Source organism: Pseudophryne corroboree, chromosome 2 (assembly GCF_028390025.1).
Source record: "Pseudophryne corroboree isolate aPseCor3 chromosome 2, aPseCor3.hap2, whole genome shotgun sequence".
NCBI classification, from domain to species: domain Eukaryota; kingdom Metazoa; phylum Chordata; class Amphibia; order Anura; family Myobatrachidae; genus Pseudophryne; species Pseudophryne corroboree.
In genome coordinates this window covers 967,439,956-967,457,520 of record NC_086445.1, presented here as the reverse complement: position 1 = coordinate 967,457,520, position 17,565 = coordinate 967,439,956, and the positions used below count along the sequence as shown (strand labels likewise).

Below are 17,565 nucleotides of genomic sequence, written 5' to 3'. Positions count from 1 at the left end.
CTCCAAATCCACTTTATGGTGTTAACAGGTCATAAACCACTTCCCTTCCCTGTACGCGCATTTTAGAACTTCAAGAACGTGTTTCTTTCTCAAACATGATCTGCCAACTGTTCTATTACAAACACATCCCCAGACTACTTCTGCACAATGGCAGTTAACACACAATGACGCATAATAAAATACTTACTAGGGACGACACGGAGGATGACGAGGCACTCATCGGTGCCTACCCTGTTTCGAGCTGTGCATTTGTATGTGCCACTATGTTCCTGAGATGCATTTTTTACGGAAAGCACACTTCCAGTCGGATCTAAGTGAAGCAACGTTTAAGAATATCAGAACACAAATCGCACATGAGACAATGGATGAATGCTAGGTGTCATGCCACAGAATGCGAGGAGTCAGTAGAACAAGTTAGTAGTTTGTACCAGATGTTGCGGTTGCTGGAAGCTTCTCCTGCCCACTGATTTTCTGCCAGCTGTACGTAAGAGGCATGGATCCTTCTTTGGAACCACATTTCATGGAAAGGTCTTTCCCAATCTCCTGCTTTCCTTCAATGAAGCACCTTGTGCTTGCCGGCCTGACTGTAGAATACACAATTAGATGTATTATATTTTAATTTATAAAGCACCACAAAGGATTTGCAACGTTGTACGTAAAGGTACAAATGTACAATAAATGTGCATACGTTCAAAATTATACAGCTAAAAAGATAACTTTACATACATGATGACATAACTGCGATGTTCAGATCAGGCTAGTTGGACTAGGCTTGGGAGGGAAGAAGTCTGAATTGGATTCTAAGAGGGACAGGGAGCCAGTGAAAAACCAGAGGGGGAACAACAGAGGTAGAACGATGAGAGGGGATAATGAGGCAGACAGCAGAGGAAAGGACAGGGTATCTGGATGGAAGGTAGACTGCAAATAGACAGTCATTGAGTTGACACCAGATGGTCGATGGTCCTAAGTCAACACAGTTTTTCATGATTTTTATAGTTAGGGTTAGGATTAGACACTAGGGCAGGGGTGTCAAACTCAAATTCATCGGGGGCCGCATCAGCAGTTTGGTCCCCATCAAAGGGCCGGTTGTATCTGTAGGTCTATGTGTCCACTCTTTATTATCATAAATTAATGTCACTGCATTCAATTATTACTGTTTTTTGTAATAATGTAAGTAATAACTAGCTCTGAAAGGGGGAGACGCAGAGAGAGAGCGCGAGGGGGGAGACGCAGAGGGGGGAGAGACGGAGAGAGGAGCAGAGAGAGGGGGAGACAGAGAGGGGAAATGGATAGTGAGGAGATAGGGATAGAGAGGGGGGAGAGACGGAGAGAGAAAGGGGGGAGACAGACAGAGAGCGAGAAAGGAGGAGAGACGGAGAGTGGGGGGAGACAGAGAGGAAGGAGATGCATAGAGGGGGATACATGAAGAGAGAGGGGGGGCAGAGGAGCGAGAGAGAGGAGGAGCAGCACTTTCCACTTGTACAACAATAGTATTGCATTTTCCTGCCTGGCATCAGTAGTGCTTACAATCAGGGGCTGTCACTGTGCATGGAGATGGCTGCCAGTGACTCTATGCATCCCTCCCATGAACTTTTGGCGCTGGTGACAATCAGGACCGGGGTGTAACAGCCAGGTGTCCGTGTGAACAGCAATAGAGAGAGGGACTTGGAATAGTTAAACAAGTCGGGCACATGCAGCATTTGAGTCTATGGTGGAGGAGCTGAAAGCAGAGCATCTCCTTCTCCCCCTCCGGCCGGGAGTCGGGACCCGAGTCACTGACTGTGCAGTGACTGTCTTAATGCACAGGGCTCCGGGGCACTGGTGGTGGGCAGACAGGCGCAGCGTTGGTGGCGGCATTAAATGAGTCAGTGAGACTCATTGTAATGCCGGAAGCTCGGGGACCTGAACCAGCCCCCACCGCGGGAACAGTCAGCCCCCCTGTCACCGCTGATTGTAACAGCTCAGAGCTAAAGCAGCATCACCACCCGGAGCTGGCCGCGGGATCACGGAGTACCCAGCCCCGATCCCCGGCTGCGGAACACTGGCAGCTCTCAGACCCCAACACCCTCCTCCAGCCGCAGGTTATCCACTGTCCGAAGCACAACTCACCAAATCGAGGAGAGCTGCGCCATCAAGTCCGCACTGGCAAGGCTCCACCTCCTATTTTTAAAGTTTGCAGCCGGGCCACAGAGCCATCAATCAATCTGGCAGGCTAGGGATTGGCTGCAGCGAAGCGCGTCCCACGGACCCACCCATGTTTGAAATGTGAGTCCGCGGGCCATCAGACGAGGTCTGGCGGGCCGGATTTGGCCCGCGGGCCTTGTGTTTGACACCCCTGCACTAGGGGGAGGGTTATGTTTAAGGTTAAAAAAAAAAAAAAAACACGTGTTGACCATTTGCATGTTGATCATTTGTTGTTGTTGACTTATTAACTGTCTATCTAGACAGTGTTGATAATCCACACCCAAGGATAGATGATAGAAGGGTGAAGCAGGAGTTTAGAAAGCCAGTGAGGTGTAGATTACAACAAGGGTGATAGAGAGCATGACCCTTCAGATATTGTGGAGGGGAGTATGGCAGATTTGGTAGAGGGACTGAATGTGGGGGGAGAATGAGAAATCTGAGTGGAAAAGGATTACTTGGGGTTTGGAAGGGTTTCAGGAAAGTATTTTGACATTAAGGAGATGACAGCTGAAAGGTAGGAGGAAACATGGAAGAAGATGATGATGATAGAAGGGGGAAGTATCAGGGAGAGAGATATACATTTGGGTCTAGTCAGCACAGAGGTGGTATCAGAGGCCACAGGATCTGCTAAGCCCACAGGGAACAGGGGTAAGGGGAGAAAAGAAAAAGTAATGGGCCTAAGACAGACCCATGAAGGACGACAATAAGAGGAGGGGGGGGGGGGGGGGGGGGATAGATGAGGAGAAGGACAAGGTGAACCAGGAGAGTGGAGTCACAGAGTAGAAAAATAGTATTCTGTCCAATATGATGTTTCTGTAATATGAAACACAGACGCTTTTCATGTCCCCTGTAATAAAAAGGCACAAGACAGTCAAAAGTACTTAAAAATGTATAGATGGTTGTTGTAAACAGCTGGCAATTCTTTTTCTTGGCTAGATTAGCCCCTTCCTTGCACCTGCAGTGGACTAATACACGCATGGGATCAGTAGCTGGAATGCATGCTGGTCCTTGTAGTGCCATTTGGTGGATCTTAGGGTGCTGCCAGGTGATTAAGTTCTCTTATTTAGAAATATATAAATGTGTGTGCTATTATCATGTAGCAATATACAAATGTATGACCCAAAGTAGGTTTTATTATAATGTGGTGTAATAACACCGTGGAGTGGCTGGTGGCTTCATCATAACTTTGCAAATATATGTAACTGAAATCTCTGCATTTCTATTTTCATATAGGCTGTAAATCTCATTCACTGGTCCATTATAGTGTGCTGGGGGGAATTCTGTTTATTTTCTTGGCTAGATTAGCCACACTCTTGCAAACACCTGCAGTCATTCCTGCTGCCAGGGTTGCTAAAGAGCCAGTGGGAATCTGTATTTGCCAGCAGTACGGAATACCAAAGGACCTTTGTGACTGTTTGATCCCCTGCTGTAATTGTGGGATATGCAGGAGAGAGTGATGCTACTAAGGAGTTAAGAAATAATGGGGCAGATGTATTAAGGCTAGAGAAGGGATAAAGAAGTGATAAAGCAGTGATAAGTGCTAGATGATAACGCACCAGCCAGTCAGCTACTGTCATTTTTTTAAATCTGTAATGACTGGCTGGCGTGTTATCACCTTCTCCAGATTAATACATCTGATTAGGAAGACTATTATATTAAAAACAGGCAAGCTTAGAATTTAGAGAGGTGCCTTTACCTAGGTAGCACCTCACTGGGAAAAGCGGTGTCCAGAGCACCCATTTAGCAATTCCGTATGGCGGAAAGGATGGCTGTGGAAAACATGTTCATGTCCCTATTATAGTTGAAGCATGATAAAGCAGATAACTTACTATAGACGGTCAGCGGCAATTTCTTGATTTTGAATCCTGGAAGCTTCTTCACCTTGCACTGATAAGTACCTGTGTCCGACTCCTTCAAGTCAATGATTTCTATTGAGGCGTCGCCTTCTTTGGGATCAGAAGACACAAAGTGCACCCGGTCTTTCAGAGGCCCAATGTCCTGATAGAAGATCTCTCTATTGTAATTAATGATCTGGAGAAACAAAACCAACAAAAGCCATGTTAAGAAAACAAACTCAGAAATAAAATGGTAGCAGCCATAGATACTGGTTAGTAAATTGCCATTAGGGGTATTTTATATTTAATTGGTCAGTTTACATAAAACAGAATGTAACAATGGTTACGTTAGAACAGATATGACGAATGATAACATTATGTGCACGGAAAACAAGGTCAGATACATAAAAACATCCTCTAGATATGGTATATACAGTCTGCTGTTATATAAATTGCTCAAGTTAATAACAAATGAACAAGCTGCAAGAACGCAACATTTGAATTGTGAAGAGACACAATACAGTAATACAATACAGATTAGTATTACAAATCTTAGTAATACAGATTAGTAATAGTAATACAGATGTATTAAGCCTGGAGAAGGCATAAAAGGAAATTTACGGTAAGACTTACCATTGTTAAATCTCTTTCTGCGAGGTACACTGGATTCCACAGGGAATAACATTGGGTGTGGTATAATAGATAGACAGTGTCTAGTTAGACAGTCAATAGATAGACACCATATGTTAGACAGACATTAGGTCGACAAGGTAGACAGTACAAAAGGTCGACAAGGTAGACAGTACAAAAGGTCGACAGGGTCAAAAGGTCGACATAAAAAAAAGGTAGACGCCATGTTTTTTGCCTTTTTGTGGTTTGTGTGGATAGTTTTGTCATCTGGGACCCCCAATTGTAGAAAGGCATACCCAAGCCTCGCTGCGCTCGCCACAAGGTTTATAACCAACTCTATGCCGACATGGATAGAGAAGGTATGAAATTGTCCAAAAACATTGTCTATCTTTATGTCGACCTTTTGACCCTGTCGACCTAATGTCTGTCTAACATATGGTGTCTATCTATTGACTGTAACTAGACACTGTCTATCAACCGGATATCATAACATCGGGGTATAGAGTTGGATATTGATCCGAGGCACCAACAGGCTAAAGCTATGACGGTTTCAAAGATGCACTGCACCACCTCCTCTATAGCCCCGCCTCCAGGCACAGGAGCTCAGTTTCGTTAACCAGTCCAATGCAGTAGCAGGTAAAAGATGACAGTAGTTAGTAGCCACACATAACCACGTTCTCACGACAGGAGAAAGTACCAGTGGCTAATGCCATACAAACACAAAGAAGCTAAGTGATCAGGGTGGGCGCCCTGTGGAATCCAGTGTACCTCGCAGAATGAGATTCAACAATGGTAAGTCTTACCATAAATCTTTTTTTCTGTAGCGGGGTACACTGGTATTCCACAGGGAATAACATCTAGGATGTCCTAAAGCAGTTCCTCATGGGAGGGGACGCACTGCAGCGGGCACAAGAACCCGGCGTCCCAAGGAAGCATCCTGGGAGGCAGAAGTATCAAAGGCATAGAACCTGATGAACGTGTTCACTGAGGACCACGTAGCCGCCTTGCACAAGTGTTCTGTGGACGCTCCACAGCGGGCCGTCCAAGAAGGTCCAACATATCGAGTAGAATGGGCCTTGATAGTAGCAGGAGCTGGAAGTCCAGTCTGTACATAAGCTTGTGCAATCACCATTCTAAGCCATTTGGCCAAGGTCTGCTTATTCGCAGGCCAGCCACGTTTGTGAAAACCACAAAGGACAGGGAGAGAATCAGATCTCCTAAGAGAGGCGGTTCTCTTCACATTTATACGGAGAGCCCGTACCACATCCAAAGACCATTCAGTTCTCTGACCATGTTCTGGAGTTCCTGGGCTTTTTCCATTGGGAGAAAAACCCTCTTTTGTTTTCCGTGTCCAGAATCATGCCTAAGAAAGATAGTCGAGTTGTAGGAACAAACTGTGACTTTGGTAGATTCAGAATCCAGCCATGTTGCTGTAGCACTCTCAGGGAGAGCACCACGCTTTTTAGCAACTGATCTCTCGATCTCGCCTTTATCAGGAGATCGTCCAAGTATGGGATAATTGTGACTCCCTGCCGGCGCAGGAGCACCATCCCATCATTTCCGCCATTACCGTGGTGAAAATCCTCGGGCCCGTGGAAAGCCCAAACGGCAACGTCTGAAACTGGTAATGACAGCCCTGTGCAGTGAATCTCAGGTACGCCTGATGAGGGGGATATATGGGGACTTGAAGGTATGCGTCCTTTATGTCCAGTGATACCATAAATTCCCCCCCTCCAGGCTGGAGATAAATGCCCGGAGCGATTCCATCTCGAATTTGAACTTTTTCAAGTACAGGTTTAGGGATTTTAAATTTAGAATGGGTCTGACCATGCCATCCGGTTTCGGGACCACAAATAGGGTTGAATAGTATCCCTTCCCCTGTTGAACTAGGGGAACCTCGACAACCACTTGTTGTTGACACAGTTTTTGAATTGCAGCTAAAACTCTCTCTCTCTCTGGGGGAGAAGTTGGTAGAGCCGATTTGAAAAACCGGCGAGGAGGCTCGTCTTCAAATTCCAGCTTGTAACCCTGGGATACAATTTCCCTTGCCCAAGGATCCACGTCTGACTGAACCCAGACGTGGCTGAAGAGTCGAAGACGTGCCCCCACTGGCGCAGACTCCCTCAGTGGAGCCCCAGCGTCATGCGGTGGATTTAGTAGAAGCCGGGGAGGACTTCTGCTCTTGGGAACTAGCCGTAGCCGCCAGTTTTTTCCCTCTTCCCTTACCTCTGGCGAGGAAGGAAGAGCCCCGACCTCTTCTGGACTTATGCGACCGAAAGGACTGCATCTGATATTGCGGCGTTTTCTTTTGCTGTGGGGAAACATAAGGTAAAAAAATAAGATTTTACTTACCGATAAATCTATTTCTCGTAGTCCGTAGTGGATGCTGGGACTCCGTAAGGACCATGGGGAATAGTGGCTCCGCAGGAGACAGGGCACAAAATAAAAGCTTAAGGATCAGGTGGTGTGCACTGGCTCCTCCCCCCATGACCCTCCTCCAAGCCTCAGTTAGGATACTGTGCCCGGATGAGCGTACATAATAAGGAAGGATATTGAATCCCGGGTAAGACTCATACCAGCCACACCAATCACACCGTACAACTTGTGATCTGAACCCAGTTAACAGTATGATAAACGCAAAGGAGCCTCTGAAAAGATGGCTCACAACAATAATAACCCGAATCTTTGTAACAATAACTATATACAAGTATTGCAGACAATCCGCACTAGGGATGGGCGCCCAGCATCCACTACGGACTACGAGAAATAGATTTATCGGTAAGTAAAATCTTATTTTCTCCGACGTCCTAGTGGATGCTGGGACTCCGTAAGGACCATGGGGATTATACCAAAGCTCCCAAACGGGCGGGAGAGTGCGGATGACTCTGCAGCACCGAATGAGAGAACTCCAGGTCCTCCTCAGCCAGGGTATCAAATTTGTAGAATTTAGCAAACGTGTTTGCCCCTGACCAAGTAGCTGCTCGGCAAAGTTGTAAAGCCGAGACCCCTCGGGCAGCCGCCCAAGATGAGCCCACTTTCCTTGTGGAATGGGCTTTTACTGATTTTGGCTGTGGCAATCCTGCCACAGAATGTGCAAGCTGAATTGTACTACAAATCCAACGAGCAATCGTCTGCTTAGAAGCAGGAGCACCCAGCTTGTTGGGTGCATACAGGATAAACAGCGAGTCAGATTTTCTGACTCCAGCCGTCCTGGAAACATATATTTTCAAGGCCCTGACAACGTCAAGCAACTTAGAGTCCTCTAAGTCCCTGGTAGCCGCAGGTACCACAATAGGTTGGTTCATGTGAAATGCCGAAACCACCTTAGGTAGAAATTGAGGACGAGTCCTCAATTCCGCCCTGTCAGAATGAAAAATTAAGTAAGGGCTTTTATATGATAAAGCCGCCAATTCTGACACACGCCTGGCTGAAGCCAAGGCTAACAGCATCGACACCTTCCATGTGAGATATTTTAAGTCCACAGTGGAAAGTGGTTCAAACCAATGTGACTTTAGAAAACTCAACACCACATTGAGATCCCAAGGTGCCACTGGAGGCACAAAAGGAGGCTGTATGTGCAGCACCCCTTTTACAAATGTCTGAACTTCAGGTACTGAAGCCAGTTCTTTCTGGAAGAAAATCGACAGGGCCGAAATTTGAACCTTAATGGACCCTAATTTTAGGCCCACAGACAGTCCTGTTTGCAGGAAATGAAGGAAACGACCCAGTTGAAATTCCTCTGTAGGGGCCTTCTTGGCCTCACACCACGCAACATATTTACGCCAAATGCGGTGATAATGTTTTGCGGTTACGTCCTTCCTGGCTTTGACCAGAGTAGGGATGACTTCTTCTGGAATGCCTTTTTCCCTCAGGATCCGGCGTTCAACCGCCATGCCGTCAAACGCAGCCGCGGTAAGTCCTGGAACAGACAAGGCCCCTGCAGTAGCAGGTCCTTTCTTAGAGGTAGAGGCCACGGTTCGTCCGTGAGCATCTCTTGAAGTTCCGGGTACCAAGTCCGTCTTGGCCAATCCGGAACCACGAGTATAGTTCTTACTCCTCTCCTTCTTATGATTCTCAGTACTTTTGGTATGAGAGGCAGAGGAGGGAACACATACACTGACTGGTACACCCACGGCGTTACCAGAGCGTCCACTGCTATTGCCTGAGGGTCCCTTGACCTGGCGCAATATCTGTCCAGTTTTTTGTTTAGACGTGACGCCATCATGTCCACCTTTGGTTTTTCCCAACGGTTTACAATCAGGTGGAAGACTTCTGGGTGAAGTCCCCACTCTCCCGGGTGAAGGTCGTGTCTGCTGAGGAAGTCTGCTTCCCAGTTGTCCACTCCCGGAATGAATACTGCTGACAGTGCTATCACATGATTTTCCGCCCAGCGAAGAATCCTTGCAGCTTCTGCCATTGCCCTCCTGCTTCTCGTGCCGCCCTGTCTGTTTACGTGGGCGACTGACGTGATGTTGTCCGATTGGATCAACACCGCCTGACCCTGAAGCAGAGGTTTTGCTTGACTTAGGGCATTGTAAATGGCCCTTAGTTCCAGAATGTTTATATGAAGAGACGTTTCCAAGCTTGACCACAGGCCCTGGAAATTCCTTCCCTGTGTGACTGCTCCCCAGCCCCTCAGGCTGGCATCCGTGGTTACCAGGATCCAATCCTGAATGCCAAATCTGCGGCCCTCTAGTAGATGAGCACTCTGCAGCCACCACAGGAGAGACACCCTTGTCCTTGGCGACAGGGTTATCCGCTGATGCATCTGCAGATGCGATCCGGACCATTTGTCCAGTAGATCCCACTGAAATGTTCTTGCATGGAATCTTCCGAATGGAATCGCTTCGTAAGAAGCCACCATTTTCCCCAGGACCCTCGTGCACTGATGCACTGAGACCTGTCCTGGTTTTAGGAGGTTCCTGACTAGCTCGGATAACTCCCTGGCCTTCTCCTCCGGGAGAAACACCTTCTTCTGGACTGTGTCCAGAATCATTCCTAGGAACAGTAGACGTGTCGTTGGAATCAGCTGCGATTTTGGAATATTTAGAATCCACCCGTGCTGACGTAACACTACCTGAGATAGTGCTACTCCGACTTCTAACTGTTCCCTGGATCTTGCCCTTATCAGGAGATCGTCCAAGTAAGGGATAATTAAAATGCCTTTTCTTCGTAGAAGAATCATCATTTCGGCCATTACCTTGGTAAAGACCCGAGGTGCCGTGGACAATCCAAACGGCAGCGTCTGAAACTGATAATGACAGTTTTGTACTACAAACCTGAGGTACCCTTGGTGAGAAGGGTATATCGGGACGTGGAGATAAGCATCTTTGATGTCCAGAGACACCATATAGTCCCCTTCTTCCAGGTTTGCTATCACTGCTCTGAGTGACTCCATCTTGAATTTGAACCTTTTTATGTAAGTGTTCAAGGATTTCAGATTTAAAATTGGTCTCACCGAGCCGTCCGGCTTCGGTACCACAAACAGCGTGGAATAATACCCCTTTCCTTGTTGCAGGAGGGGTACCTTGATTATCACCTGCTGGGAATACAGCTTGTGAATGGCTTCCAAAACTGCCTCCCTGTCGGAGGGAGACTTTGGTAAAGCAGACTTCAGGAAACGACGAGGGGGAAACGCCTCGAATTCCAGTTTGTACCCCTGCGATACTACCTGTAGAATCCAGGGATCCACTTGCGAGTGAGCCCACTGCGCGTTGAAATTCTTGAGACGGGCCCCCACCATATCTGAGTCTGCTTGTAAAGCCCCAGCGTCATGCTGAAGACTTGGCAGAAGCAGGGGAGGGCTTCTGCTCCTGTGAAGCGGCTGCATGGTGCAGTCTTTTTCCTCTTCCTCTGCCCCGGGGCAGAAAAGAGTGGCCTTTTGCTCGCTTGTACTTATGGGAACGAAAGGACTGAGTTTGAAAAGACGGTGTCTTTTTCTGCTGATGTGGAGTGACCTGGGGTAAAAAGGTGGATTTTCCAGCCGTTACCGTGGCCACCAGGTCCGATAGACCAGCCCCAAATAACTCCTCCCCTTTATACGGCAATACTTCCATGTGCCGTTTGGAATCCGCATCCCCTGACCACTGTCGCGTCCATAACGCTCTTCTGGCAGAGATGGACATAGCACTTACTCTTGATGCCAGGGTGCAAATATCCCTCTGTGCATCACGCATATATAGTAATGCATCCTTTAAATGTTCTATAGTTAACAAAATATTGTCCCTATCCAGGGTATCAATATTCTCGGTCAGGGACTCCGACCATGCGACTCCAGCACTGCACATCCAGGCTGAGGCGATTGCTGGTCGCAGTATAACACCAGTATGTGTGTATATACTTTTTAGGATATTTTCCAGCCTTCTATCAGCTGGTTCTTTTAGGGTAGCCGTATCAGGAGACGGTAACGCTACTTGTTTTGATAAACGTGTGAGCGCCTTATCTACCCTAGGGGGTGTTTCCCAACGCGCCCTAACCTCTGGCGGGAAAGGATATAATGCTAATAATTTTTTAGAAATTAGCTGTTTTTTATCGGGGGAAACCCACGCTTTTTCACACACCTCATTTATTTCCTCTGACTCAGGAAAAAATATTGGTAGTTTTTTCTCACCCCACATAATACCCTTCTTTGTGGTACTTGTAGTGTCAGAAAGGTTCAATGCCTCTTTCATTGCCGTGATCATGTAACGTGTGGCCCTACTGGACATTACGTTTGTCTCGTCACCGTCGACACTAGACTCAGTATCTGTGTCAGGGTCTGTGTCGACCCACTGAGGTAACAGGCGTTTTAGCGCCCCTGACGGTGTCTGAGACGCCTGGACAGGCACTAATTGATTTGCCGGCTGTCTCATGTCGTCAACAGTTTTTTGCAAATTGCTGACATTATCACTTAATTGTTTAAATACAATCATCCAGTCAGGTGTCGACTCCCTAGGGGGTGACATCACCAACACAGGCAACTGCTCCGCCTCCACATAATTTTCCTCCTCATACATGTCGACACACGCGTACCGACACACAACACACACACCGGGAATGCTCTGATAGAGGACAGGACCCCACTTAGCCCTTTGGAGAGACAGAGGGAGAGTCTGCCAGCACACACCCAGCGCTATATATATATATATATATACAGGGATAACCTTATATAAGTGTTATTCCCTTATAGCTGCTGTTATTATCGTTATTTGCTGCCAAAAATGCCCCCCCTTCTCTTTTTTACCCTGATTCTGAAGCAGGACTGCAGGGGAGAGTCAGGGAGCCGTCCTTCCAGCGGAGCTGTGAGGGAAAATGGCGCTTGTGTGCTGAGGAGATAGGCTCCGCCCCTTCACGACGTCCTTATCTCCCGCTTTTTTGTGTAAAATGGCAGGGGATTAAAATACATCCATATAGCCCAGGAGCTATATGTGATGTATTCTGTTTTGCCACCTAAGGTATTCTGTTATATTGCGTCTCAGGGCGCTCCCCCCCCCAGCGCCCTGCACCCTCAGTGACCGGAGTGTGAAGTGTGCTGAGAGCAATGGCGCACAGCTGCGGTGCTGTGCGCTACCTTAGTCTGAAGACAGGATGTCTTCTGCCGCCGATTTCACCGGACCTCTTCGTCTCTTCTGGCTCTGTAAGGGGGACGGCGGCGCGGCTCCGGTGACCCATCCAGGCTGAACCTGTGATCGTCCCTCTGGAGCTAGTGTCCAGTAGCCTAAGAAACCCGATCCACTCTGCACTCAGGTGAGTCCGTTTCTTCTCCCCTTAGTCCCACGATGCAGTGAGCCTGTTGCCAGCAGGACTCACTGAAAATAAAAAAACCTAACTAAACTTTTATTCTAAGCAGCTCAGGAGAGCCACCTAGATTGCACCCTTCTCGGCCGGGCACAAAAATCTAACTGAGGCTTGGAGGAGGGTCATGGGGGGAGGAGCCAGTGCACACCACCTGATCCTTAAGCTTTTATTTTGTGCCCTGTCTCCTGCGGAGCCGCTATTCCCCATGGTCCTTACGGAGTCCCAGCATCCACTAGGACGTCAGAGAAAGTAGATTTACCCGCGGTAGCTGTGGAAACCAGGTCCGCGAGACCTTCCCCAAATAAATCCTCACCTTTGTAAGGTTATGCTTCCATATGCTTCTTTGAGTCGGCATCACCCGTCCATTTGCGGGTCCACAGGGCTCGCCTAGCAGAAATTGCCATGGCGTTGGCTCTTGAACCTAGCAGACCGTCTCCCTGTATCAATGTCAGCTGACAACGTATCCGTCCAAGCCGCAACAGCGCTACAAACCAAAGCCAACGCTATTGCCTGTCTGAGCAAGGCCCCCGTATGTGTATAAATAGATTTTAAGGTAGTTTCCTGTCTGTGATCAGTAGGATCCTTGAGGGCTGCCGTGTCTGGGGACGGTACCGCCACCTTTTTGGACAAGCACGTTAACGCCTTGTCCACCCTGGGTGAAGATTCCCACCATAAACTGTCCTGCGCAGGGAAAGGATACGCCATAAGAATTCTTTTGGGAATCTGGAGTTTCTTGTCTGGAGTTTCCCAAGCCTTTTCAAATAACGCGTTCAGCTCATGAGATGGGGGAAAGGTTACCTCAGGTTTCTTTTCCTTAAACATGTGTACCCTCTTGTCAGGGACAGAGGGGTCATCTGTGATATGTAAAACATCCTTTATTGCAATAATCATATAATGTATACTTCTGGCCACCCTTGGGTGTAACCTCGCATCATCGTAGTCGACACTGGAGTCAGAATACGTGTCGGTATCAGTGTCTGCTACTTGGGACAGGGGACATTTCTGAGACCCTGAAGGGCCCTGTGACACAGCCAAAGCCATGGATTGACTCCCTGTACTATCCCTATGGACTCTGCTTTGTCCAAACTCTGATGTAATAAAGACACATTTGCATTTAAAACATTCAGCATATCCATCCAATCAGGTGTCGGCGTTGCCGACGGAGACACCACAATCATCTGCTCCACCTCCTCCCTAGATGAGCCTTCCGCTTCAGACATGCCGACATACGCGTACCGACACCCCCACACACTCAGGGATTTATCTATATGGAGACAATTCCCTCAATAAGGCCCTTTGGAGAGACAGAGAGAGAGTATGCCAGCACACACCCAGCGCCAACTGACACTGGAAACAAAAGTCCCAGACAAAACAGCGCTTTTATATACAAAATATAAATATACACTCACTGCGCCAATTAAAAGTGCCCCCCCCCCTCTTTTTTGCCCTCTGTCACCGTGTCCAGCAGGGGAGAGAGTCAGCTTCTCTGCAATGTGCTGTGGAGAAAATGGCGCTGGTTAGTGCTGGAGGATCAAGCTCCGCCCCCTCAGCGGCAGGCTACGGTCCCGCTCAAATTTGCTATACTGGCGGGGAATTATATTATATACTGCCTCCGCAGCTTATATACATATCAGCCAGTCCCTAGAGGTTTATTATTGCTGCCCAGGGCGCCCCCACCTGCGCCCTGCACCCTTCAGTGCTCGCTGTGTGTGTTGTGTGTGGGAGCAATGGCGCGCAGCGGTAACGCTGCGCATTACCTCAGTGTAGATCTGAAGTCTTCTGCCGCCTTTGAAGTCTTCTTTCTTCTTATACTCACCCGGCTTCTATCTTCCGGCTCTGTGAGGAGGACGGCGGCGCGGCTCCGGGACGAACGGCGAGGGTGATACCTGCGTTCCGACCCTCTGCAGCTAATGGTGTCCAGTAGCCTAAGAAGCAGAGCCTATCATTTAAGTAGGTCTGCTTCTCTATTCCCAGTCCCACGATGCAGGGAGCCTGTTGCCAGCAGTGCTCCCTGAAAATAAAAAACCTAACAATTTTTTTTTCTCTCAGAGAAACTCAGGAGAGCTCCCCTGTAGTGCACCCAGTCTCCTCTGGGCACAGGATCTAACTGAGGTCTGGAGGAGGGGCATAGAGGGAGGAGCACTCTTAAAAGAAAGATTAGGTACTATATCTGGTGTGCACTGGCTCCTCCCTCTATGCCCCTCCTCCAGACCTCAGTTAGGGAAACTGTGCCCGGAAGAGCTGACATTACTAGGAAAGGATTTGGAATCCAGGGTAAGACTCATACCAGCCACACCAATCACACCGTACAACTTGTGATAACTATACCCAGTTAACAGTATGAAACAATAATGAGCCCCATTAACAGATGGCTCATAACAATAACCCTTTAGTTAAGCAATAACTATATACATGTATTGCAGAGAGTCCGCACGTGGGACGGGCTCCCAGCATCCACTACGGACTACGAGAAATAGAATTACCGGTGAGTAAATTCTTATTTTCTCTGACGTCCTAGTGGATGCTGGGTACTCCGTAAGGACCATGGGGATTATACCAAAGCTCCCAAACGGGCGGGAGAGTGCAGATGACTCTGCAGCACCTAATGAGCAAACTCAAGGTCCTCCTCAGCCAGGGTATCAAACTTGTAGAACTTTGCAAAAGTGTTTGAACCCGACCAAATAGCAGTTCGGCAAAGTTGTAAAGCCGAGACCCTTCGGGTAGCCCGAAGAAGAGCCCACCTTCCTTGTGGAATGGGCTTTTACAGAGTTAGGATGCGGCAGTCCAGCCGCGGAATGTGCAAGTTGAATCGTGCTACAGATCCAGCGAGCAATTGTCTGCTTCGAAGCAGGAGCACCCAGCTTGTTGGGTGCATGCAGGATAAATAGCGAGTCAGTCTTTCTGACTCTAGCTGTCCTGGAAACATAGATTTTCAGGGCCCTGACTACGTCCAGTAACTTGGAATCCTCCAAGTCCCGAGTAGCCGCAGGCACCACAATAGGTTGGTTCAAATGAAACGCTGATACCACCTTAGGGAGAAAATGGGGACGAGTCCTCAGTTCCGCCCTGTCCATATGGAAAATCAGATATGGGCTTTTACACGACAAAGCCGCTAATTCTGACACCCGCCTGGCCGAAGCCAAGGCCAATAGCATGACCACCTTCCACGTGAGATATTTTAACTCCACGGTCTTAAGTGGCTCAAACCAATGTGATTTAGGAAATCCAACACCACGTTGAGATCCCAAGGTGCCACTGGAGGCACAAAAGGAGGTTGAATATGCAGCACTCCCTTAACAAACGTCTGAACTTCAGGCAGTGAAGCCAGTTCTTTCTGAAAGAATATAGACAGGGCCGAAATCTTGGCTTTTATAGATCCCAATTTTAGGCCCATAGTCACTCCTGCCTGTAGGAAGTGCAGGAATCGACCCAGCTGGCATTCTTCCGTTGGGGCCCTTCTGGCCTCACACCAAGCAACATATCGCCATATGCGATGATAATGTTTTGCCGTCACATCCTTCCTAGCCTTTATTAGCGTAGGAATGACTTCATCTGGAATGCCCTTCTCCGCTAGGATCCGGCGTTCAACCGCCATGCCGTCAAACGCAGCCGCGGTAAGTCTTGGAACAGACAGGGCCCCTGCTGTAGCAGGTCCTGTCTGAGGGGCAGAGGCCATGGGTCCTCTGATATAATTTCTTGTAGTTCTGGGTACCAAGTTCTTCTTGGCCAATCCGGAACGATGAGCATTGTCCTTACTCCTCTCTTTCTTACTATCCTCAGTACCTTGGGTATGAGAGGAAGAGGAGGGAACACATAAACCGACTGGTACACCCACGGTGTCACCAGAGCGTTCACAGCTATCGCCTGAGGGTCCCTTGACCTGGCGCAATATCTTTTTAGCTTTTTGTTGAGGCGGGACGCCATCATGTCCACCTGTGGCCGTTCCCACCGGTGTACAATCAGCTTGAAGACTTCTGGATGAAGTCCCCACTCTCCCGGGTGAAGGTCGTGTCTGCTGAGGAAGTCTGCTTCCCAGTTGTCCACTCCCGGAATGAACACTGCTGACAGTGCTATCACGTGATTCTCCGCCCATCGAAGAATCCTTGTGGCTTCTGCCATTGCCATCCTGCTTCTTGTGCCGCCCTGTCGATTTACATGGGCGACTGCCGTGATGTTGTCTGACTGAATCAGCACCGGTTGGTTTTGAAGCAGGGATTCTGCTTGACTCAGGGCATTGTAAATGGCCCGTAGTTCCAGAATATTTATGTGTAGGGAAGTTTCCTGACTCAACCATTGTCCTTGGAAGTTTCTTCCCTGAGTGACTGCCCCCCAACCTCGGAGGCTTGCATCCGTGGTCACCAGGACACAGTCCTGTATGCCGAATCTGCGGCCTTCGAGAAGATGAGCACTCTGCAGCCACCACAGCAGAGACACCCTGGCCCTCGGGGACAGGGTGATCAACCGATGCATCTGAAGATGTGATCAGGACCACTTGTCCAATAGATCCCACTGGAAGATCCTCGCATGGAACCTGCCGAAGGGAATCGCTTCGTAAGAAGCTACCATCTTTCCCAGGATTCGCGTGCAGTGATGCACAGACACCTGTTTTGGTTTCAGGAGGTTCCTGACCAGAGATGATAATTCCTGGGCCTTCTCCTCCGGGAGAAACACCTTCTTCTGTTCGGTGTCTAGAATCATACCCAGGAACAGCAGACGCGTCGCAGGAATCAGCTGCGACTTCGGGATATTCAGAATCCAGCCGTGCTGATGCAGCACTTCCTGAGATAGTGCTACGCTGACTAGCAACTGCTCCTTGGACCTCGCCTTTATCAGGAGATCGTCCAAGTACGGGATAATTATAACTCCCTTCTTTCGAAGGAGTATCATCATTTCGGCCATTACCTTGGTAAATACCCTCGGTGCCGTGGACAGACCAAACGGCAACGTCTGGAATTGGTAATGACAGTCCTGTACCACAAACCTGAGGTACTCCTGGTGAGGTGGGTAAATGGGGACATGCAGGTATGCATCCTTGATGTCCAATGACACCATAAAATCCCCCTCTTCCAGGCTTGCAATAACCGCCCTGAGCGATTCCATCTTGAACTTCCTTATATAAGTGTTCAAGGATTTTAAATTT

At 48.4% G+C, this 17,565-nt stretch overlaps 1 protein-coding gene across 2 annotated transcripts in view; it reads right to left on the bottom strand.

The window, feature by feature from the left end:
• Positions 1–17,565, bottom strand: part of CXADR (CXADR Ig-like cell adhesion molecule) — a 100,302-nt gene that overhangs the window by 19,073 nt on the left and 63,664 nt on the right. For both annotated transcript variants that reach the window (XM_063956358.1, XM_063956359.1), the window contains exons 3-5: positions 4,014–4,215; positions 429–584; positions 188–310 (exon numbers count right to left, since the gene is read on the bottom strand). In XM_063956358.1, coding sequence (XP_063812428.1) covers positions 188–310; positions 429–584; positions 4,014–4,215 — 481 coding nt within the window. The remainder of the gene's footprint in view (positions 1–187; positions 311–428; positions 585–4,013; positions 4,216–17,565) is intronic.